Below are 25,691 nucleotides of genomic sequence, written 5' to 3'. Positions count from 1 at the left end.
TTCCAGACCCTCTTAGCGACTTATAAATATATTCAAATATATTTATATTGTAATTCATTCCCATGCATAGAGTTCACATATCCTCGGTTATTAAACACTTGGGTCCTATCCTGCACCCGGCGCAGCACAAAGCCCAACGCAATTATCTTAGTTTAAGACCGACACAGTTGTCAGTATTGCTATCTTGAGGCAGCGGGAAGTGATCGCACAATTGACCAAGAAAAACCTGGTCTAAAGTCAATAACGCAGCATTTCATTGTTATTTTAACAGCAAATTAGTAAAATGCTCCTAGGCTCGTGCACAGCGCGCGCACACTATGCTTGTTACATACACAGGGACGCACAGCAGCACACACACACATGCAAAGGATTAAAAATAAAAATATTACAATGTGAAATAGTATTATGATATGTAGGGCTAAAACGATTCCTCGAGTAACTCGAATAATTTGATTACTAAAAATCCTCGATGCAAAATGATTGGCCTCGAAGCTTTGTTTAATTAATGTTACCAACGTTGTATCGCTCACGGTGTTTCCGCACGGAGGATTATTACTGTCGCACACCAGGCTGACGCTGCTGGCGACACATGCCATGATGATGATTACAAAATGAAGAAAGAGCGTAAGGAGCTAAGAGAAGAGACAGGCTGGAGAAAACGACAGAAAGTGTCCAAAGTTTGGAATCAGTTCAAACATAATTAAAACGAAAACTCTGTACAGTGTGTCTACTGCAAAATGGAACTAGTTTACCACAACGATGGCACGACGTCAATGCTTCAGCATCTCAACAGAAAACATACAGTCTGACTTAATCATCCATTCCACAAAGAGGAGCCGACAAAAGTAAATCACAGAGTCGTATGGACGATGAAACTACACCAAACACAACAACTACCAAAATCAAAGACAAGAAAATACGTAGTGGTGACCACAATCTGATCTAAAGAGCCGGAAAAACAGCTGACTGTTGCGCACCATTTTCTCTCCCTCTCTCTCTTCACGGAGAAACAGCTGATCAACGATCTACTAGCAGAAGTGTGACAGAGCTGTGTAGCACTGTAATCAAATATATAAATGAAAATAGGTTGAGTATAACTAATACTTACATATAGGCCTATATACAGATCAGTCTCAGGTTGAAACTTAAGGTAATGTTTATGTATTATTGCATGTTTAATGTATGCCTTAGTTTGAGGTTGTTATTGAATTTCAGAAAATGTTTTCTTTAAAAACAATGTAATATGGCACTTCAATGCACTTAATGTGTTTAGTTTTTGGAGAGATGATATTGTAAACAATGTAGGCAATAAAAATGTTGCTTTTTCGGAAAATTAAACCAAACTATTGTATATTATTGCTCTTCAATAAAACAAAAGTATTTCTTATCCGATTACTCGATTAATCGATGGAATAATCGGTTGAATACTCGATTACTAAAATAATCGATAGCTGCAGCCCTAATGATATGATCTGCTAGCGCGCTTTCACTTCACGCAGGAGCAGATCAGTTTCTTCTCCTGAACATCTCTCCTTCCTGTTCAGCAAATCCTCCATCATAATAGCAATGGTCTAAACATGCCTGGCTTTTAAAGGGAATGGGAGATGATCTCTGATTGGCTTTTTGCAAGTTCGCCCAAAACACACCTCTGATTAATGAAGACACTAAGTACAACCCTTTTGAACCATGCGCCTGGCGCACGGACCCTTTTTTCTGCCGTTAAACTAGCAAATTGGATTCGTACATGCCCTAAACGCACCTGAGCCAAGCACTTCACGCCGTGCGGTTAGATCGCTAAAATAGGGCCCTAAACAACGCTGCTCTCTCCCCCTGTGTCCTACTGCGCAGCAGCACTGACAGTAGGGTTGGGGGAGGGAGGTGACGGGGCTGTCTGCAGACAGAACGGAAGCAGGTTACTGTAATACGTCCATGAACAGGAGTGGATGGCTAGCAGAAACAAAGCTCCTTGATCAGAAATGGATAAGATGGTTCTCTCCACAAGGCGAAAGTCATTTGGATGTACTGTTGATGAACTGAGTTACCACCGGAGTATGTTGAGTCTCAAATACTACTTGAGCATTAAAAACCTGAAAAATATCCCTTTTAAAGTACATTTAGATCAGATTAAAAAATGTGATTAATTTGCGATTAATAAGGCTCTCATGTGATTAATTGCAATTAAACATGTTAATTGATTGACAGCCCTAAAATGTATATTACCAAGAAAATCCAGCCAAATGTAGCTTCCATCTCAATCAATCAGATTGTTATTGCCATTAAAAAGAAATCAGAATAGAAATAAAGATAAAAGTCTACTGCATACCAGAGCTGGCATTCAATCCACTGGGCCAGGTAGTGTCGCACCTCGATTGGGAAGTGCTGGCCATACAGCGCCTGCATCTGGTGCAAGGCCTCACCCTGCAGCTGCTGGGCCTGGATCCACATTGCCATGGTGCTTCTATGGAACAGGAGGATAGCAGGAGAAGAAGCCAGGGAAAGGATGAAAGAGAGGGGAAGGAACAGCGAAGAGTAGTAATAGGAAAGATGACCAGAGGGAGATTTAGCACAGCAGAGTAAGGGAGAGTAAAGAGAAGATGATGGGGAAGGAGATGGAGAGCAGGACAAAGTTATCACAATGTTTTAAAGGAATTTCTTCCAGAAAGAGGAATTCAGTAAATATAAATAAATAACCAAAAAAAAATCTCTTTAGGTTACTTTAGATAAAGTGCAACGGATAAAATACAGAAAATTATGACAAAATGCTTCAAAAACTGCACCTGCATCACAAATAGTGTGCACTTTCTACAATTGATTTGTTAGAAACCTCTTCTTCCAATTTGCATACTGATACAATAACAAAAACAAACTTGCCCAGACATGTAACATAAACCTATTAGTACTACTGTTATCAAAATATGTTCATGAACTCAACTGCAGTAATTAACTGTGCAAGGAGCACCACCATGGTCCACCTCAGTACAAGCAATGTGTTGGCTAGTGTCAGACCTAAAAGAAGAAGTAGTTTCTAAGATGCAGTAAGAGTCTTACTGTAAGACTAATACATTGCTAAATGTATATTAAAAGGAGAATCGCAAGGCGAGTAGTTAATTTGTTACACAGTCCTGTGTGAAGTTTTGGGATTGACGTTACATTCTCAGCTACACAAGAGGGCAGAACCCATCGGTCTGTAGCAGGAAGATTGCTCTCCCAAAAGTTTAGGAGATAGCTTAGCTTGCTAACATTACTGTGCATTAAAAGTGGCTCGTTGGCAACCATTATATGCAGCAAACTTGCAAATGGCGATCTCTGAGTATTGCTGAAAAGATATTAACATGCTTAGTGGGAAGGTAGTGAATTTACGTTACGTTACTTTGGTTGGACCAGACAGCGTAATGTTAGCTAGCTAGCGAAGGTAAGCTAGTCTACTAACTAGCATAGTAGGAAAGCTCACTGATGAAGTAACTCTTGCAGCGCTCGACCAACACTTCACTTTCATTCGCCATGAGTAGTTAACATTAGTTAGGTCTTTCACTCACCTATTCAGAGACGACAGCACACTGCTGGACGAGCAGCGGACAGCACCGCACACACACACACAACTTTCCAAACGTCATACAGGTAGGTTGACGTGCACGTCACATCGCCAACTACTTCAGCCTGGTTTCTTGCAGTGCAGCTGTTGTTGACCAGCGTCAAGTTAAGGATGACAGCTTCCGATGTAAGAAACAAAATAAAAGTCTTATTAAACCACTATATGTCTAATATCAGATACCACACATAAATAAAACGTGTTAAGGTAAGCTTGTTGGTGTTTTCTCACAATAATTATTTTTACGTTTTTGATTTAGTTACAAACACCCTACATTTCCGGTCGTATTTATGCTAACTTCAGTTAGCTTTGTACAGTCCTGCTAACAGCTCTGATCAAATCAGAACGAGGCAACAGGTTAGGGGAGTTATAAATAATAATAATAATAATAATAATAATAATAACATAAATGAAATGAAGAACGACATTATTATTGTTCTTATTTTATATTTTAAATCTGTAAATCATTTTAATTTTTTATTTTTATTAATGTGGGGTTTGTCTGACTATAATGTATGATATGATATGTTGTATTGCTCTGCTTTCCAATTGACCTGTGGCTGATGATAATTTCATTGTCGATGAATACACAGTTGCCTTGGGTTGTAGACAATTACTTGTAAGACTGGGCACCTGTTACTTATTGATATTATTTTAATAAGATATGTATATGATGTGGTCCTTGTGGAAATAAAGATCTATGATTTCACAGTGACAATACATAAACATTATTGTGAGGCAATAAAACGGTGAGCAGACCCTACAATTTTTTGCCTTTTCATGTTCTACACAGTCTATGGGTCTACCTCTGCATTGTAACAATGTTTCTATGTGCATCTGACATTAAGCTTACTTGTTAGACTTTAACATGATCTATAACTATAGTTTCCCATGATTGACAAATATGTTTGAATAGAAAAACACTAAATAAAACAACAATAACCAAACTAAAAGTCACATAGCATATTACATTAGATCATACAGGTCTAATGTAAATACATTTTGTAATCAAAAGGTTTTTTTGTGTCCAGTCCTTCACTTTTTCTGCTAACATTCAATAAAAACAGAAACTGTGAACCAAATAGCTTTTATTAATGAAATCATTAGTGGTTAAGCAATGAAACATTAAACAGGAATCAGTAATCAACAACAAAAAAGCAAGGAAACAGTGAAGTGTGAACTAGATTTTATGTTCCATTGATTGCAGCACATCTGTGTGTTGTTACTGCTCTAACAGACATGGCGTTGTTAATCCACTTTGAAGGGCTGAGCATTCAACCACTGAAAGAATTATCTATCACAATTATCAAACAGCTAGAATATGTTTTCTTTGCTCACTGTGAAACCTGTGCAAATATTGAAATGATTTGGCCCGAGAAGCTGTTCTAAATGCAGAAGAAGTGCAGGCAGCAGAAGGCAAGAGGCTCTCTGTATAAAGTCAAAATGATGATGAATGATTCACATTATATACACACAAAACACAAATAAAGCTGTGATGTTTCTAAGCTAGAAACTAAACTGTGTCAGTACAAATACTGTGGCAATGTGGGAAACTCTGGCAACAGTTACGGTATGTAAAAAAAAAAATTTGAATTCACAAATGCATCGTGTGTCTGCCTCTGCATTAGCCCTTTGATAGACTGCTGAACTGTCCAGGGTGTACGCCCCATTCTGCGCAAAGTTTGCTGGGATAGGTTCTAGCCGCTACCCTGACCGGGATTAGTGCATAGGTGGATGGAAATGTATCTCGGAAATGCTAAAAAAAATCAATTAATTAATTCTTTCTTGAATGAATTCTCACTCATACAATACCAGCAGTAGTGATGAATATATAAAACATATTTATAAATGTTATTACAAATACATAAATGTGGACAATAGAGGAAACCTGTGGGGAAATATCTAAACAAAATGGTCATTTGTCACTTGGAGATCTGGTGAAATACACATTTGATCTGGAGCAGAGGAAATTACTGTATAGTGAGATGATTGGACACTAGGGGTCAGTGTCAGACTGCAGCAATAACACACACACACACACACACACACACACACACACACACACACAGTCTTGTTTTGAAACTTAGCCCTGTGAATAGACAGGTCCCGAGAGTACACAGTGTTGATAAGAATCTAAACTGGTTCTACCAGAGGTTTGTGAGACTTGCTGCAAGTATTGGTCCTTATCTCAGTTCATTTATGAAACACATATTAGAAAAGCACATAGCACGTTTTAAGAAGAACATTTTTATGAGAAGATAATAAAAGTGGATACCATCAGTGAGGGAAATGCATTGGACCTATGGATGAGCTGTTTCTGCCTTCTTCTTTTTTTTGCAGATTTTGCAGACCTTCATTTTCATGGTTATTCTTTGGCAGTAAAATGTTGCATAAGAGTATTACATGCAACAAGGTGTGCTAAAACTACAACTATTAAGCTACATTCTGTCAGTAATGAAAAGAAGATGACATCAGCCAAGCGTAAATTGTGGTCACATACAAAATCATACACAAATACCTAAATGTGAGTTCATCAAAACCTAGAAATCACAAAGCAAATCACTGTGCTTCTAAAAAATGAGTACATTTAGCAGAGTAACATAACACTTCAGTATTTAAACAGCTGAACAACAAAAAGGGGTGGAAGGAATACTTATGCGTGCGGTTTGTAATACAGAAGGAATTTATGCATTTTAAGCACCAATATGTACTGTGTTTTTGAAAAATTTGGCCTTTGGGAATCTGCTATTTGACAGTCCATGAGATAATTTTCTTTATGTTATACTAATACTACTGAAAATTCAGTGACAGGAGATGATTTATTTTTATAAGATCATCCCACTAGTTGTCAGTGGTTGTGATTTTAATAAAAAAAAAAACATGAAACAGGAAAGGAAATGCTGACAAATTACACTTTCTTACACTGGGAATGATGGTATCCTCTCCTAATGATTTCTTGATCATGTCAGTTTTTGGCCCGCCACCCTTCCCCAACCAACAACAAAGTTATTTTCAGTTTCCTCTTCCCATTTTCTTCTTCTTTCAAATTTCTTGATCATCTACACTATCCAATCACAAATAGACTCTACACAACCCTTGAAGTGTGATTGCAAAGATGGGAAGATTTTCATTAAGCCATTTAAATTAAGCCTTTTCAGATTTTTTAAGCACACAACCTGTAGTTGAATAAAGTAAAACCTAAGTTGTTAAAAAAATTCACAACTTGGGTCTTTTTTTTGTAGTTTTGTCCATCATTCCTATTGGTAAGAGTAACATTGTCCTGACCAAGTTTACGGCTGAAGATCTGGGAATGCTAACCTGCTAAGGGTCCCACTCTCTGTGCAATGTGTACAGTTTTTCTACGCTAGAATATTACTGTACCTGGCCCTAGCTTTGCTCTTTGGTAATGTTTTGGCCATTAAACAATGAACTGAAAGATGCAAAATCTTTGCATAGATCCACAGGGAACTGCAGGGACAGGTGATAATTCCTCACTACAAGCGACAGCGTTCAAACTGCATGTGAGTCATTTGTATATAGGGACCCTCTTCAAGACAGGGCCTCATGATTCGCCAATAAAGCAGGACCCACCATAAAGCATGATTTATGCTTCTGCGTTAAATCTACGCTGTAGCTAAGTACGTAGGTACGTGGAGATACGGACCTACGCTGGACCCTATGCTGTAGCCTGACGTGCACCTCTCCAAAAATTTAACTACATGTTGCGGCGACGCACGTCGCTTGGTCGTGGCTTGGTAGCGTTGCATTTCCTTGTTCTCCTTCTCCATAAACAACATGAAATCAAGGAGAGGGTTAACTTCTCCTGCTCCAGATTTCCCACCGTGGTCAGAAAGAACAGGGGAGACACTTTGTTTCTCTCACTATGACTCTAGAGTCACTACTCGCTCCGAAGCTAATCGCCATTACTGTCTCACTTTACCGCACACTCCCCACACACACACACACACACACACACACACACACACATGTCTAAGATATCAACAAACATACCAACGCACAAGTATAAACTTCAAGCCACTTCCGTAGGCTACGGCTACTGTCTCCCCCATGAGGAATTCTAAGTAATGACAACACCACTGTTGTTGCATCCACATGACACAAGCCTTTCGTAACCGCCCACCACCCCCAGCCCTCCTCCACCCAGTTGCTAGTAGCCAAGGAGGACACGGAGGATTAAAAAACATGATGGACTCTTCAGAAGAGGTCATTATCTTCACTCGATTTTCTGCGCACGAAAGTCGCCGGACAACACCATTTTCTGAACATAGTCACACTGAGAAATCCAGAGAGAGCTGTGTGGAGCTGATAGTCTGAATTAGCTTTGTAGCAACTCATTTGGCAATGGCTTGAATGTAACAGACGCTCATTATTATAAAAAAAGTTATGCACTAAAGCTTTGTTAATAGTGTATATTCCTAAACAAAGTTTAAAGCAAACTTGCACAAATCAGTTGACACACCTCGGTGTAGTTCTGGGGCTGTTGCCTGCTCTGCCCAGTTGCTAATCCAGCCATAGGCGACCTTGCTGTTAAGTAGTCTGATGAGTTAAGAGTCACGAGCAGTCCGGCTATCAGACAGGATGGAAACAAACTTATTTGGAGGAGAAAACAAAGGTGAACATTGCCAACATCCTGGTTCAACTTTGACCTACAATACTCAACCTAGTTGTGCTTGTACACTATTTCCCTGTATGATGAAATACTATCACTGACAGTTTGGGTGGTCCCTTTTAAATTTTACCTCCAAATAAAGTGGATTAGATAATCTAGACTAAATGATGGCTTGCTAACCACCTGTCTGATCGTATGAGTGACCCGTCAAACTTGTAGCGATGACGCAATGTTCCCAGATCTCAGCAATGACTTGTGAGTACAAAGTTATCATAATGGATAGGAATAATGGTCAAAATGATAACAAAAAATAAGACCCAAGTTGTAATCAACCATAATTGCTCTGTAGCAATCTTCCCAATCCCCACAATTATTCAATTTTTACAAAAGAACCTCAGGGATTATGTTAGGAATTTGGCAAATTCCTTATTCTTTATCTAGTCACTGTCTCTATCTCTGTCTTCATTCTCCTGCAGAGCATCATGGCTGTCGTCCTCTTCATCCTCCTCAGCCTCTTCCTCATCTCCACCTCCATTCATCATCTCCATCTCGACCTCCACTGCGCCCTCCTCAACCTCATCATCCACTCCACTGAAGGGATCAGCATCCTGGGACACCTCCACCATCTCTGTGCCTTGGACCACCTCAATGGCGCCCTCGCGGACTTTCCTGACTTTGAAGGTGAAGGGAGGCACCTTGTACACAGCCGTCTTGGACCGGGCGTAAACAACATGGTCTGGCGTGAAGGCCTTCTTTACCTTGTCCCGGGATGTCTGGATCTTCTGCTTGTGCTCAGGGTTGACACTCATCCGTGTTCCAAGCTTCCCCATCTTCTTCTCAATGTTGTGACGCGTCTTCTCCAGGTTCTGTCTGGTCTTCTGCTTGGTCTTCTCTAAATTATCCTTGGTTTTCTGCCTTGTCCTCTCCAGGTTCTCCTTGGTTTTCTGCTTTGTCTTCTCCAGGTTCTCTTTGGTCTTTGCTCTGGTCTTATCCATCTTCTCCTTTGAGAAGACCGTCTTCAGGGTTTGTACGCGCTGCAGACTGCTGCGCTTGATGCGCTCGGCGCGGGACTCCTCAATGGTCTCCTCGATCTCCACCCCCTCTTCATCTGATGAGAGGTCTACATGGGGTTTGTCTGCCTTCTCTCCGTCTCCTCTCTCCTCCTCTTCCACAGCTTCCTTGAGCTCCAGCAGGCTGCCTCCTCTGCTTCCTGACACAGACTCAGAAACCTTCATGGATTTAGAGATGCTTAGTTTTGAGGGAACCTTCACTTCATCCTGTGGAGAAGAGAACATAAAGAATTCATGTTAATGTGATTTAGTGAAGCCAGCAAGAAGTGAACCTTGATGAAATTCAAGTTTTACACATAGTCAATGAACGTATAGACAGAGAAATACAATTCATATTTATTCAATATAATACTATTTTTTTAGCCACAAAATGTAAAAATTATATTATAAAAGGTTGAAGTGGAAAGTCACAGAGAAATGGAGAAACTGCTAGCACATGCTATAATTAATGCACGTATGTGTTAAGTTGATGAACTTGTAAAGTTAATAATTTTGCATGTATATGCATATTTAATTGTGCATTTTTTCATTCTCTTTCTATGTGCACAGGTACACACAAGCTAACTGTGATGAGAAACATGAATCCCATAGGTTTGCTAAACAATAGAGGCATTAGAGATGTGGCTGATTACGTTTGGCAGGGGCCAAGACCAAGTGGAATCTGTAACAAGACTCCAGTTTTCACACAAGACTCCAGGGAGACATGACAGAGAAAAATGTAACTGTCTCAGAGACAAAGGAATGGAAACATTAAAATGGAAATAGGTTGGGGGGGTGGTTGTGGGAGCTATGAGCAAAGTGTTGAAGAGTTACGCAACAAAGTCACAGTTTGAGTGCAAAGCTGCACATACCCTTCTACTCACACACACACACACACACACACACACACACACACACACACACACACACACACACACACACACAGGTCCACCATGTTCACTTCAGGATCAGGTAGGATTAAAGTTTTGTGGTTTAATCGTGTTTTTCTCTGCAGACTGACACATTCTCTGATTCTCCCATATCTTGTATTCATCCAGAATATTACCTCATTACAGAGACACTAAATAACTGCTACCAGCAACACTTACTCCTACTCCAGTTTCGACTGAAAATTGAAGAAATCAGCTAACATGATATCAGGCTAATAGAATAAACTGAAACAAAATCAGTCTGATTATCAGGCCAGTAATCAAATTTCAATTTCAATTCCAATTTATTTTATAGTGTCAAATCATAACTGAAGTGATCTCGGGACACTTTACAGATAGACTTGGTCTAGACCACACTATAATTCACAGAAAAACTTCCTTTTAACTGGCCGAAACCTTGGACAGAACCTGGTGCTTGGTGGATGGCAATCTGACGTGACCGGTTGGGGGAAAGAAAGAGAAAGAGATAGAGAAAGATACATACATACATACAAATATGACCATAGTATGTAGACTAAAGAAATGAGACAGAAAGGACATTGTGGTATGAGGGGTAATTTAGTTAAGTAATATTGTAAATGGGACAGTTTTTATACTTTTATGATAAAATGATTTGTGACTCCTTGATGTTTCCCTATAGGGCCACCTTTAAAAATGTCTACTTCTTCTCAAAATGTAATTGGCAGAATGGCGTGAAACAGGTTCCCACTGCCCAAAAGATGGACCCATTCCATTTTGGCTAACTACTAGCAACCACAGGGCGCCACTTTTCACACAAGATTTCCATGCAAATTTTGATTTCAATGACCCCATGACCTTTCCTCTAGCACCCTCATCAGGACAAAGTAGCCTCACTACATGCAAGGCTCTAAGAATAGCAGTTCCATCATTCTGGGTGTAATGAATCCTGCAGCCTTCAGGGCCCACTAGTTTGGCTTTGGTTGATGTTTAGTCTTGTTACATAAAAGCTTTGCTTAGCACAGTTTTTACACCTCCTGCACAGAGCCCTGTATACAAAGCACAAGTAAGTATGAAGGCCTGATAATGCATTGCTGCACAGGACCACTTTATGCTCTTCTCCTTCTAACATCGTCTATCGCTCCATTCCTCTTGCTTTTCCATCTCCCATAAACCTTTTTCCTTGCCTTTCCCTGTTTGCGTTGCAGATGAGGAAACCTTTCTTTCCCTTTCTCTCATGTGCCTCATTCACCTCGTAAATACAATGCTCCAGCTTGTTAATGAAGGAATGGAAGGAGGGGTGATGGGAGGGGGTCTTCCTCTTTCCATCACAGCAAATCCTCCAATCCAATTGGGCTCCTGAATGTCTGCATGAGGGCCAATACTTGTTGTACGTAGTGTCTTTTCCTCTCCCTCTACACTGCTTCTATGTTCAAAACAGGAAAATCAGCAGAGCCAGAACAAAGGACCACAGGGAAGGGGGGGGGGGGGGGTAAGGGAAGATTCTTCTCTTCTGTCGTATGAATCGAGTAATAGCACAAGTGGGATGATGCTTCAGAGTCTTGGAAAACCATCTGCTCTGCAGGAAGATGATAGCACCAAAGTGTTGGCTGGAAGGTGGAGGTATGAGAGCTGGGGGGGGGGTCCTGTCTATTGTGTTGTGTTACAGTGTAATGGTGGTTTTATGAAGGTATTGTACTGCAGTATCTTGGGTAAACTTGACCTTGGATGAGGGAGCTTGGCTTTCCTGAACAGCTGTGTTGACAGGCGTGGGTGCTGGAAAATACCTGCCTCGCTAAAGTTCATTACATCTTGTTTCAATCTCAAAGACAATGCAGTGAGTGTTGTAAATCGCTTACAGTAAGCAACGTGTGGTCCAAGTTTCTGACATGGCTTCACAGTTTGTCACAAGAGCCCTTATTGAATGTGGACATTAGGGTTGAATATTTGCATGCAGCTTTTTCTTGCGGGAATATATCACTTCTTTCCATGGAGAATGTATTTTACTACCATATCTTAAAGGAATAGTTCAACAATATGAAATGGAAACAGGAAAATTGCAAATTTAATTAACATCAGCCCATCAGAGTATGAGATATTTTACATGCAAAGTCCTGGGAGTAGTGCTAGGAAAAAGTACTTGTCCAAAATGAAAGTGAAACCATTAAGGTAAAAGTCATTCATGTCATGGCAAACTACTAATTAAACTTTGATATATATTGTGCACAAATAGACATTTTCAGGGGATCACCAGAAACATTGGGGACCATCTTTTCGCAATCACACCAGCAGACATCTTTCTCTAAAGTCAACACGACAAACCACCCAATTGATCAACCAACTGAACTAAAGACCATCTTGCAATGGAATCACACCAGCCGCAACGCTAGATCGCTATACTTTCGGCATACTTGCTCAGACCACACCCATTTTCGAACACAGCCTTCATTTTCATTTCAACTACACACCTGTAAAGTCATGTGACTGCATCTTGCACGGTTGCGATGCTTATCTGTCCGCAGACATAAACACCGGGCAATGAACTCAAAACCAACTATGTCGTAGTTCCTGCTACAGTATTTGTCTCCTGGACCACATTTTGCCATGATGACACACACACACACACACACACACACACACACACACACACACACACACACACACACACAGATTACAGTAGTTAATCCAGCCTTGTCTCACATGGATCTTATTGGGATCATTCTCAATACTGTAAGATCCAATAAGATTCTTAGGGACGGATGTTGGAATGGACACCTTGGAATGGACACCTTGGAGCCAGAAAATAAAACCAGAAATAAATAAGTATCATTTTAGGTCTCATGGAATATTTACTAGTTACAGTAATAAACTGTGTAAGCCAGAAAAAGAATAATATAGCTGAATCCCATAAGCTTTTACAGTAAAATTAGCTGTAGCTGTGCAGTGCAGTGTGTGCTCGGGAAAGCCCAGTCTGTCAGTTCAGAGTGTAGGAAGTCACAGGCTAATGTGTTTGCAGAGGGAATCAACATGGAATTCTGTGCTGCGTGCATGTGTGTGTGTGTGTGTGTGTGTGTGTGTGTGTGTGCTTGTGTGTGTGTGTGTCCAAGTACATGGAAAGAGTGTATGGGGAAGTTCAGGCATTCACCTTAGTGTGTTGACTTCCTGACCCTCCTAATTTAATGGGACATTGTTCTCCATGAGGCTGCCGCACAAAAGACAGGAAGGTACAGTACACTCGGAGCCATGGAAAATAGACGAATGAGGTATGTAATGGTTCTGTGAGATAGAGTGTGTGTGTGTGTGTGTGTGTGTGTGTGTGTGTGTGTGTGTGTGGCAGTGACTACATGTTGCCTTTAGCTTTTGCAAAACATGCACATGGAGAAAAGTTCCATATCTGGTTTGCACTTGAATTACAAAATGACAGTCAGAAGAGAAGAAAGTTGCAAAACACATTGAACCACAATGTGTGTGTGTGTGTGTGTGTGTGTGTGTGTGTGTGTGTTTGGTGCATGCATGCGTGTGTGTGGAAGAGAGGGAGTGAAAGCAAGAGTGAGGGAGAGAGGGTTGGAGCTTTCTTTCTTTCTGTCCTCAGTCAGTCAGGGGTGGACAGATTGCTGCATGCAGTGACTCATGGCTAGTGGAAAAGTTATTCATTTGAAAGGTGTTTGCTTTTACTGTTGCTCTCTCGCTCAACAACTTTTAGCTCTCTGGCATAATACATTTTACTGTAAGAACACTATATTGCAATATATTGCGGATAGATAGATAGATAGATTTATTGATTTCCACATTTTTCTGACAAAGCAAGTTCAAACTGAAGTGAAGAGGCTAGAGAGAATAATAACATCTTAAATCTAGGTAGCACAGATCACTAACCAGGCACTGCTTTAGTATAGGCCTATAAATAGGTCAAAGGTCAGACTACCAGATCAGATTTGTTGAGAGCAAGGGGAGTAGGAGGGAGAAGCAGGAGATGACAAGTTCAAGGAGGAAGAGTTGGAAGAAGGGGAGGAGGAGGAGGAAGACGAGGATGAGTTGGAAGAGGACGAGGGCAAAGCAGAGAAGGAAGGAGAGCTATCTCTGATGAGATCAGGGCCACACTGATCCCCCCCTTACATATTAACAATATTAATATATATACATGTTTTCTGCTTCAACATTGCATTGGTGTTTACAGTGAACCTCTCAACCCCTCTCAGCAAATTACTTTCACTGTACAGTGGAACATTGTATGGATATGTAGATATAAGCGTATGAAAGACAGAAGAGCTTTAGATTTAGAACAACAGTGTGTACATGGTATATCCAAAAATTAACTATTATGAAAAAAGTGTTTGCCATTTGATGCAAATGCTTCATTGTGAGATGTGTTTCTGGTATTTTGAATGCAGTGTTTCATGTTGAAGGAGATGTGAGGCATTTTGCATTTTGTGTGTGCAGTTTTAGGAATTGTGTGTAGAGTTTTGAAAAAAGGAGACATAGTTTTGAAAATGTGTGTAAGCAGTTGGAAAAAACTGTAATATGATAGGCTTTTTGTAAGAACTATTTTGTGTGTGTGTGTGTGTGTGTGTGTGTGTGTGTGTGTGTGTGTGTGTGTGTGTGTGTGTGAGTTGCTGAGATCAGCTGGCTGATGCTCTGTATTGTCAGCACAACACAGTGTTTCTCTTTCATGGTGACTGTCCCATCGATATAAAACAAGTGTCCACTCTGCTGCCCAACACAAGCGTTAGGCCAGAGCCCCTTCACTTATTCACACTCACAAAGTTGGTTTTACTTTTAGTTGTAATAGATTTCATTTTTTTCAGGCGGCCATTGAAATAAAAGAAAAAGCACGGCCTCTGTTTGCCACTGTCTTTTTTACATTACCACTGGGTCAGATATGTTCAAATTCTACTCAAAGGGGATTTAAAAGGTAAATATGAAAGGTTTGCATGTTTCAATTATGTATAATTTAAAGCTGATCATTCTGCAAACCATGCTGCATTGATTTAAAAAAAAGAAGTATTCTTTCTGCTTGGTTGTGTTTTTTTTCCAAGAATCTATTAGTTTTGTTTCATTTCTGTACCATATGAAAGTTGCTTCAGTTGTGTAGTCCATCAAAGTGAAGTCAAGTCTGCATTTCTTTTTGTTCTTCGAGTTTAAGGTGTTCTTCATCCTGCCAGTCTCCTTTCAAAGATGTTGGGGATATTTCATGTAGGCATATTTTGATTTTCTGGGCGTAGCCAGTGGTGAGCCACAGTGACTATTAACCAGCACAGAGAAACCATGGCAGCAGCAACAATGCCCGAGCAGTCACCTCAGCCGAGTGTGTGCCAAGTGTGTGCATACACTTCTAGTGGCAGGGTGAAGTAATAACTCATGTTTTTCAGCTAAATCTGTGCTCGTGTAATTCATGTCATTGGTTTTACAGTGTAGTGTCTGATAACAGTTTTTGTATAAAGTCTACAAATAAAAATCATACCAGAACTAACCATTTTCAATTGTATTGCCTCCACTAGCTGTCAAAAACATTCAGTTGTACTTGTGTCTCCATGGTAACAGTGGTGAGCCTAACAGGAACTGTAAAGTTTCCAGATAAAAGGAAAGAGATTTTTTATGTCATAGTCATAGACTGCTGGAGGTGTGTATGTGTGTGTGTGTGTGTGTGTGTGTGTGTGAGTGTTTGTGCGTAGTATAAGTTAGGACAAGGAGCACACCATGGAAGCTTTCCACTCTCAGCCCACACTGCAACCACTCATCAGCCTTATGTAGAGCGAGAGAGAGGAATCCCGCTGCAACACACCCCTCTCTGTTTCAGTTTTCCTGTTTAAACTCAAAATCCACCAAGAAGTCCCCTACTGCTGTGGAAAGGACAGCTGCATATATGTGTGTGTGTGTGTGTGTGTGTGTGTGTGTGTGTGTCACACACACACACACACACACACACACACACACACACACACTCAGACACACAAAATGGGGAAGCCTCATGATATAACTGCTGATGTAAAAAGGGACTAGGGAAGTCTAAGAAGCAAATGAGGACATTGTTTTTTATGGAATTACAAATCCCAATTTAATTAAGTTGAGAAAACAATCCCAACACAATGTCCATTTAGTAGCTGTTCTGGAGCTCTCTCCTCCCCCCCACCCCCATTTCATTTCATGTTTATTTGAATAGGGACAGATGCTATGACATAGACATTTGTGCAACAAATCTCCAAAGTACAGCATCACAGCATTTATAGCTATTGCTAATTCCCAATGCCTTTCCCTAGAAGGGCTTTTAAACCGTCATAAAAACAAGCATTAAACATTGCCACAATTAAAATACATAAAGCACATAAACATAAAAGGCACATACATGTCACAAGACACATACATCTCAAAAAGGAACTAAAACCAGACATGTGACCCTGATCTGTGAGAGTGGTTTCTCAATTGCTGTTTTCTTCAATGAACTTTGACCCTCAACTCACTTAACTCATACCCTTTATGAATTATATACACAAGCAAGGAAAAAGGGCAGTTCAAACCTCCAAAGGCTCTGGTACTCTTCCTAGTTTTGGATAAAAGAGCTTTTCTACACACAGCACACTGTAAATCCATTTAAAAACACATAACACAAGCTAAGCCAAGTCCAGGCGAGTGCCATGGAAATAATAATGGAATATTTTGGACCAGGGACAGACAGAAGATGGGCATTTTATGTAGCGGAATCATGCTTAAATGGAGTGTAATGTTTGAGACACATAAGGTCAAAACTCTATCAGCTGATGACCAAACAGCAACATGCAGTGTGGCGGATGCTGTGTCAATCATTTTTGTTGAGGAAGAGATCTGCCACAATTATTATTGGAGTGGATCGCATAAATATCAGAGAGACATATCTTAAAAACCTGCAAACCAACCAGCGCAGACTAGCACTACACTGGCCAGGTTTAGGAGCCAACCCAGACAGAAAACTCTGAAATAACATCCAAGTTACAGGAACCAACAGGGTTTATGGGGAATGTGGTTTTAATTTGCGCAAAAAATGTCTCCTATTATGTGTTTGTTCACTTTTGTAATTAAACCATTGAAATATTTATCTGTGACATACTTAAACAGTGTGTAAAAAATAGCACAGGAATCATAAAGTCAGCAAACTGTGTATCAGTGCCACTAATAAAGGCCTTGCTGAGATAAGCCAGTTCTCACGACGGTGACCATGGACATTGACCTAGCTAGACATGGTCTGTCCTGCCAACATATCCTCAAAGCTCCGAAAATGCTAGAGTAAACTTGTCTTTTGATAAATCAACCACATACAGTACAAGTCAAAAGTTTAGACACACTTTCCCATTCAAGTGAATGAGTAAGCATGTCCAAACTTTTGACTGGTACTGTATTTAAAATCTAAACAGATAATTTCATGCTAGAAACGTCTTAAACCTTGTGGGTGTGACTGGTGTGTGCTGTTGCAAGTCCACTCCCAAAACATCATGGGATACCCATAAAATGGGCAGAGCTAGAACACTCATGCACACTGAGACCTATGTGTGGACTTTAAATTGGGACAGTACTTGGGTCATGATCACAAGTCCATTATACACAAGTACAAACAAAAATGCAGATTGAATTAAGCCTAATATCATTACATTACTGTTCATACCAGACCAAGTAAGGCTGGAGCAACAAACCCCTGAGTGTTAGAATTGAGATAGGGTGTGCCTATCAATTCCAAGTTTTATTTGTAAGACAAAAGTTGGGAAATTATTATTTAAAAGTTGTGTGGCTTCAAGTTAAATATCCTAACCTCTGTCATTACAGTATGAGAGATGGTTTACATTGCCTACTGTTTTCTTACTAAAGCCAATATCAACTTGCTGATATATCAGTCTAATCCTAATGCTCACCATGTCAGACTGGCTCCTTTAGTTGATGGATGGGAAGGCATACATTGCTGTAACCAGTCAAGGGACTGTGTGTTTTTCAGTACATTTCTCATGTGAGTGCCATGGGAAAGAGTGTGATGGTCGCACACAGCATACAACTCTGGGTAGAGAACTCCCTACTCTCCTGCTGTTTTCCACTGGTCCCCTTTAATCAGAGACATGGGACCAGAGAGAGCGAGAGAGAGAGACAGAGAGAGAGAGAGATTGCTATATAAAGTGATGGCATGCCACAGGTCCCTGAGGGGGGAGAGAGAGGGATGAGTCACCAGGCTTGTTGTTGCAATGGAGCACAGCGGCAACCTCTCTTCTTTCCTTTTGCTTCTTTTTCACTTCCCTCCATTCTCAATTAATTCCTTCCAGCCTTCATTCCCTCACCCCTTTTCTTTCATTTCTCTCTACCTTCCTTGTTTTCTACTTGACGTGGTTTCCTTACAGTGAGTGGTAGGAGAGTAAACTTAGATTCTCAGATCCCTGAGGAATGAGACAGATCAGCGTCACAGCTCCATGGCAACCAAACAAAGAGAAACCAAAATATGCCTGTGCCAGTTGTGTGTCAGATAATCTTGCTTGTTTTCTATTCAGTTCAGTTTGCATTGGAATTAGTAAAATTATCCTAATTCATAGACTGCTATCCCATCTGCACGTCACAGTTTTGCTTTAAAGTTATGGGGTTTCTTTTTTTTTAGTAATATATTTATCAGAAATGGGGAGAAAAATAATAAGCAGTGAGAAAAAAACACATAGCCCTGTTGCAATTGGTCTTTGAACATACTGTATAGGTTGTTAACATGCAAGAACCAATATCCAGTTTAGCCACCATTTTATTTGCAGAGTTTATTTTGCTACATTATGCTGGGTACAGCTCACTCTCCATTGCTTGCTACAGTACATTCAAAAACAGAAAAAGAAAGAAATACCGGAGATGTTATATTGTAACAAACTCAAACATGTCAGGGCATCAGCAATGTAACTTTTGGAATTTTTCCTGGAAATAGCCTGGTCCTAAATAGCTAGCTGTTAGCAAATTACACGTATACTCTAGGGGACGCAATTATGTGGCACACATGGAGAAGTTAGCCTTCAGGGCTTTCTGCAAGAAAGGGTTAAACCCAAACCACTATCTTTTCCTAAACTTATCTAAGTAGTTTGATAAATTATTTACAGTTTCTTATCAGCTTAGTGAAGTTGCCAGGTTTGGTGGGCCTACCATCCTTACGGAAACCAAAATCAAAACCTGTACATAAACTGTTGTTCGCCAAGAAGTAGCATCTCAGGGTGGCTTAGGGGTTAAGATGCCAACCATAAACTGCAACATCCATGATTTGAGTCCAGGTGGTGGACCTTTGTTGCATCTCTCTCCCTCATCATTATCCACACAATTCTGTTTGTGGACAAATTAAATAAATTAGATATAACGTGCTAATTAGTGAGCTTTAGAGGTGTTGGTAGTTTCCCCTTTGTTATAAACTTTGTGCTAAGCTAGGCTAACCACAGCCTGACTCCAGCTCTGTACTTAACACACACAGAGATGAGATTAATATCTGAACATCTCACTTTCAAAAAGAAAGCAAAGAGGCGTATTTTATGAAATGTTGAACTATTCCTTTATATCAGTTCCATCACATCCTTTTATTAATATTTTCCTCACCTCCATCCTCTCCTCTCCTGGCCAGATGTGTCTCCTTGTGTTATTTTGTGGCCAACATCTGATGACATTTCCCACAGTGCTTAAAAGCATCACAGCATGTTTCTTTGTGTGGAGCTACAACAGTTTGCATAACCTTCTTTTCTGGTTAAACAGAGGAGCTTTGTAAGGATACATACATGAATCTAGCACAAATGATGATTTCTTGAAGTGTTTCCAAGGCTGCAGACACGTGTGTGTGAGGCAGCCCATTCCCACTCCCTCTCACCGCAAGACACAGCTTGCCATTGTCGACTATCAGTGGCAGTTGCTTTTACGACATACTTTGGTTTTCGGGTATTCTGATCATGTACTTTCATGTACTGTAGAAGCACACACACACACACACACACACCCACACACACACACACACACACACACACACACACACACACACACACACACACACACACACACACACACACACACAAGCAAATGCAGTCTCATAGACACACACAATCCTTTGTAGTGAGTAAACACAGAACCCCATCATTATTAATTCCACCTGTGAGTGATACCATCCCGATGGAAAATAACATTCCAGTGCCATATCCAAATACACAAGATGAGCTTACTATTCAGAAATTTAGAATTTTACTTGCACACTTTGAACATTCAGCTGAGTCCTACTAGTAAAAGGGTCTCTAATTATTATGGGATGAGCAGCTGAAGCATGGCAGCCCTGTCTTCCTCCACTCTGGCCCACTCTGGGTCTATGTACAGTTCCCCATGCTTGACTAACAGGAACTTAGACAGCGAGGGATGACAGTGGTCGTTCCCATGGCCACCCTGTGTTACTCTTTCCAATAACAATGGAGGAGGTTGGTGTTTATAGAGAGATTTATGGAGCTGCAGAAAAAGTGTTTTCTTCCTCTGCTGTTTGCTCCTGTCCTCTGTAAAATGTGTCCTCTGCTTTAAGATAAGAGGAATGTTAGGCTACTGATGGGCACAGTCTTTTACAGTGTATGGAAGCCACTCATTTTTAAAGAGGTACAGTGATTTTGTATTGCACTTCCCAAACGTTGTGGGACATGTGACTAAAACATGAAACATTAAAGACTGACATTACTGTCTAGTATAGAACCAGCTCAAAAAAAGTCTTGTCATGAAACCTATTCGCACGGGATTAGTATCATCTGGGGACCTCTAACGGATTTATCTGTACCACGAGAGTTGGACACCCGGAGGCACGTGGAGGACGACCATGGAGGATGGCCAGGACGAGGTCGCCGCACCACACTTGAGTCGGGGTTCCGTATCTTTTTGGGCCAGTCCTGGTAGAGGTTACCAGAGGCGCATACCTTATCCCCGCTGTGGCGCCACCCACACAGCATCACCGTCTGCCCTCAGACGAAGCTGCTGGGAGCGCATTGACTCAGGGACGGAGGTCTCCGGTCGGGCAGTGGTCCAGACTAGGTTGGCCATGAAAGGCGGCGTCCACAGCCCCTTATCTATACCTTATCCCATATCTGTCTTCGCGACAGGGATAAAAATGCACTCAGGAAACAAAAACCTTGAAAAAATTATATACGACGATGCCAAATCACAGACATGTCGATTCACACGGGACTAATATTATCACAGGACCTCGGTGTTCGGCGAAATATGGTAGGTCATTTGCTGGGGAATTTTTACTTGACAAACAGTGTTGGGCAAGTTACTTCTAAAATGTAATACATTATAGATTACTAGTTACTGTTATTTGAGAGTAATTAGTTATATTACAATATTACTGTCTCTGAATTGTAATGCGTTACACTACTTTTGCATTACTTTTGAGTTACTTTCACCAAAATAACAGGGGAAGTTTGATTTGGCAGCTAGCTTGTGAATTTCACCACCGGATCAAAAAAGTCTCCTCTTTATCCACTTTAATACATCATAGATTATTCATATTTTGTATAATTAATATAAATATGCAAAGTAACTAAAGCTATACAAAATAGATAAGTAAAACGTATAATAGGCAAGTAGGAGAAAATGAAAATACTCAATTAAAAGTACGGCATTGTTGTAAAATGTTTGTTTATAGCACTTCAATAAGAAATTCATGTTGTTTAGTTTAAAACACTCTAAAGGAAATGTTCAATTATAGTGTGATTAAAACTCACTATTAACATTATTTACAGTACATGATTTACAGCTGATTTGTGAAAAAGTAGCCTACACAACCTTATTTAACAGTAATTTAGTTTTACTGTGAACCGTCACAGGAAGTGCTTTTATTTTGAAGTATGCTACACGGAAGTTGTCTGTTGCGTAGCCTACTCTTGCTAGCTTACTGAGATGCAACCATAGACTATATTAATATTATACAGTCTATGGATGCAACATGTCCGTCAGGCTCCAGTTGTTCACTTTCTTGTTTGTAAAACTGCAACATATTGAACAGTAAATGGTCACAGTAAAAGACAAGCGCTTTTGGTCGTCATTCGAAGCCATTCCACTACAGGCAGAGTTACTCTCCACGGCTGATAAAATGCAATGATATTTACGTGTAGCAAGCCTCAACATTAATTCCCGACATGTTTATATCTGTCAGCTGCTGACGTACCGTCACCTGTTGGGACATACATGCTGTCCGTACCGTCTCTGGTTCTGGTTCTGACCACGGGAACAGAAACAGGACAGCTCACTTCAATGCAGCGTAATAACTCCTGAAAATAATATCCATCTCGCAAATGTATTTGTCTCTGCAGTCATCTCAACCATCGAATACAGCGACAGGAAAATAATACGGCTTTTTTTATTTTTTTCCTGTGAAGAAAACGCGGTGTCGGTGAATTCTTAAAAAAACCAATGCACCACTAAATGTTGCGTTAAAATGCGTTGTAACTCGCGTTACTGAGATTGTGACGAGTATAATATTACCGAAATTTAATTAGTAATGCATTATATTACTGTGTTACAGCAAAAAGGAATACATTACTGTAATTGCGTTACTTTTGTAACGCGTTACTCCCAACACTGTTGACAAATTACAGACATGGCCGAGTCGCACAGGATTAAGATCACAGACGACCTCCGTAATTATTACAAATGACTAGAGGTCACCAGGTTATGCTAATCCCGTGCGAGTAGGGCTTTAGGCCACATCCACACGCATTACTTTTGCTACGTTTTACGCTTAGCGTCCACACTACTTGGGTTGAAAACACAGAGATTGCGTTTTATTCTGGATGGTCAGAAATGGAGAGTTTTAAAAACAACACCCATCTTATCAGTTACAATGTGTCCTTTCTTGATTCGTCACGCCCCTATCACATGACCCTTTTGCGGAAGAAAACATACAACATCTGCCTTGGCTACCAGTGGTTATTCAACATGGATAACAAATTACAGGCCCTGCTGACTTAGCTACTACTGCCTAGATGCGCCAGAAGCATGCTATTGTTCGAGTGATTTGTTGATTTGTGACAATTCCCATGTCTGTCGCAGTGTCCACTGTTTACACTGGCATGCGTATACCCAGTGTACGTGAATGGTGTGTGATAGCGTTTTTAGGCGTATTTGTATGTCAGAGGTCAGGTGTAGTGTTGAACAATGAAATGATCCCTGCCTCGTTGCGGGTCCATCCATCCATCCATCCATCCATCCATCCATTCATTCATTCATCCATCCATCCATCATCCATCTGCTTATCCGGGGTCGGGTTGCGGGGGCAGCAGCTCCAGCAGGGGCCCCATTGCGGGTACGTTCCCTTTAGTTTTGAGCGTCCCTTGCGGCCAGTTACTCTTTAACCCGGTTCCTCCAATGCTTTATTATATACACTCCCCTTGCTTTTTTTTTAACGAGTTTCGGAATAAAAGGACAGTAAATATACATAAACCAGCACCCGTACTTTTTATTTGACTATAATTTGCTCTGTGCATAGCTGTTGTCCATTAAGTTCCTTGCTTTTGTGTCATAGTTTTTTCTATTTATTTCTATCTTATGGTGTTTTATGTCTGTATGTATGTTAGATTTCTTTTGTGAAGCACTTTGTGCATCTCTGCTCTTGAAAGGTGCTACATTAATAAAGTTACTAACTTATTTACAGGAAAACCATTCTTGTTAAAGGGATAAGGTTGTTGTTTAACTACTATTAGCTTGTTTTTTAGTATTACGATGTTGACCCCATATGAGCCTTATATCCTCGGGTGGGGCCCTTCTGGCCATTCCAAAGTCGAGGCTTAAATCTAACGGTGACCGTGCTTTTGCCATCAAGGACCCTCAACTTTGGACCGACCTGCCCGAGGAGATAAAACTCACAGACAGTGAACTCTTTTAAATCACATCCCAAAACTTATTTTTACAGACTTGCTTTCATGTGACGTCGTCTCTTTTTATTGTCTCTTTTTATTGTCTCTTTTGATCTTTTTTATTGCTCTTGATTTTTGATTTTATATTTATTTTATTGCTTATAGTTATATTTATATGCTTATTTTGTCTTCTCACTACTATTATTGTCTCTTTTGTCTTCTTGTTTTATTTACCCAATTTTGTCATGGCAATGTTCGGCCCCAATTTTTAGCTCTCTGTTCTTTTATTGGCCTTTGGACATCCTGCCTTTGCCATGCTTTGTCTTTCAAAGCACTTTGTAAACACTGTTTTTAAGGTGCTATATAAATAAAGTGATTATTATTATTACTAGTGCAGTGCCCATTTGGAGTGCGAGCCTTTTCAGAACGGGCCGATTGATTGGTTCCCAGTATTTTTTCCCCACAACTTTATTGTGTATATATGACATAATATGACACAAAATGCAGTTATGAAATACTTAGTTCCAACTATTGCTAGTGTTACGACCTCGTCCTCTGAGTAGCCGTTTGTTGATATATCAGTTTAATGTCTTTTGAGTAGTGAGCTTATAGGGAAATACTAACATGTGACATGAGGGGGCGTGTGTGTGCAAGGCTTGATAAGCCAGATGCGCAACTGTGTCATGGAGATTCATGAAGTACTGAGATGTTGATGGAGATTCAGTGAGAAGAAGTGTGAGGAAACAGAGGCGCATGGCCTCGAGCGGAAAAGACTTCCCACAACAAGTCTTTTGTAAATGCACCTTTTTAAAACAACCTGAACGAACTCAATGAGGAAACGTTGGGGCTGGCCATGCTCAGAGAGAGACCACGCTGGAGCAGCTCAAAGTCAAAGTCAAAGGCAAGTTCATTTCATCCATAAAAACAGAAATTACAGTTCACAAGGAGGCTGTTCGCTGTCTTGAAGAATTAGGGAAGACCTACACTCGCTCAGGCAAGTTAGTCTCATCCTCACATTAAACATGACACGTAGGGACAAGGAGACAGGGGATTAGTGTTACCAGTTGAGTTAACCTTTAGCAGCCGTTTGTTGGTTAATGAGCTTAACCAAGCTGAGGTTAGCTTAGCCGCCGGTAACACTTGTTAAACCTTTCCTTTTTTCAGGCTCCCAGCACAGGGACGGGGCCTATACTCTTTTGGGGGTAACACCCTTCACTTTACCGGCAGTATTGACAAAAGATGAAGCCATCGTGTCTTGAGAAGCTTCTTGTTTTATGTCACTATAATCTCACTTTACATCGTCTTTTTCCTCTCGCTTTCCTCACAGCCACACGCGTGTTACGCCACTCTCACTACGGCACTGCTCGCTCTCCTTGTTAGACCACACACGCACTGATGTCACTCACTCAACACACCTGCCATTCTTGTAACATGCTGCTTGCAGCATTGTCGGGTGGTGTGCCCATTCGAAGCACTGTCAAGAACAACACATCCAATGGTGAATGTACTGCCTTTCAATAGGGCCTTTACAATGTGCCTCTCATTCACACATTCACGCACACGCACAAAGACACACACACACACACACATACAGTTTTGTTTTCAGGAATCATGACTTAAGTGTGTCTCTGTGTGTGTATTATTGCAGGATAACAGGCTTCTGTACTTTGTAGT

At 40.5% G+C, this 25,691-nt stretch overlaps 2 protein-coding genes across 2 annotated transcripts in view; both read right to left on the bottom strand.

Moving 5' to 3' along the window:
- Nucleotides 1-3,719, bottom strand: part of LOC116067487 (signal transducer and activator of transcription 5B-like) — a 44,891-nt gene extending 41,172 nt beyond the window's left edge. Inside the window, exons 1-2 of the mRNA XM_031323944.2 lie at nucleotides 3,537-3,719; nucleotides 2,324-2,458 (exon numbers count right to left, since the gene is read on the bottom strand). Coding sequence (XP_031179804.1) covers nucleotides 2,324-2,451 — 128 coding nt within the window. The 5' untranslated portion in view covers nucleotides 2,452-2,458; nucleotides 3,537-3,719. The remainder of the gene's footprint in view (nucleotides 1-2,323; nucleotides 2,459-3,536) is intronic.
- Nucleotides 3,720-8,283: 4,564 nt separating this feature from the next.
- cavin1b (caveolae associated protein 1b) overlaps nucleotides 8,284-25,691 on the bottom strand; it is a 32,337-nt gene continuing 14,929 nt past the window's right edge. Inside the window, exon 3 of the mRNA XM_035997455.1 lies at nucleotides 8,284-9,496. Coding sequence (XP_035853348.1) covers nucleotides 8,657-9,496 — 840 coding nt within the window. The 3' untranslated portion in view covers nucleotides 8,284-8,656. The remainder of the gene's footprint in view (nucleotides 9,497-25,691) is intronic.

The sequence above is a fragment of the Sander lucioperca genome, chromosome 22, assembly GCF_008315115.2.
Source record: "Sander lucioperca isolate FBNREF2018 chromosome 22, SLUC_FBN_1.2, whole genome shotgun sequence".
Taxonomy (NCBI): domain Eukaryota; kingdom Metazoa; phylum Chordata; class Actinopteri; order Perciformes; family Percidae; genus Sander; species Sander lucioperca.
This window is presented reverse-complemented; position numbering and strand designations above follow the sequence as displayed.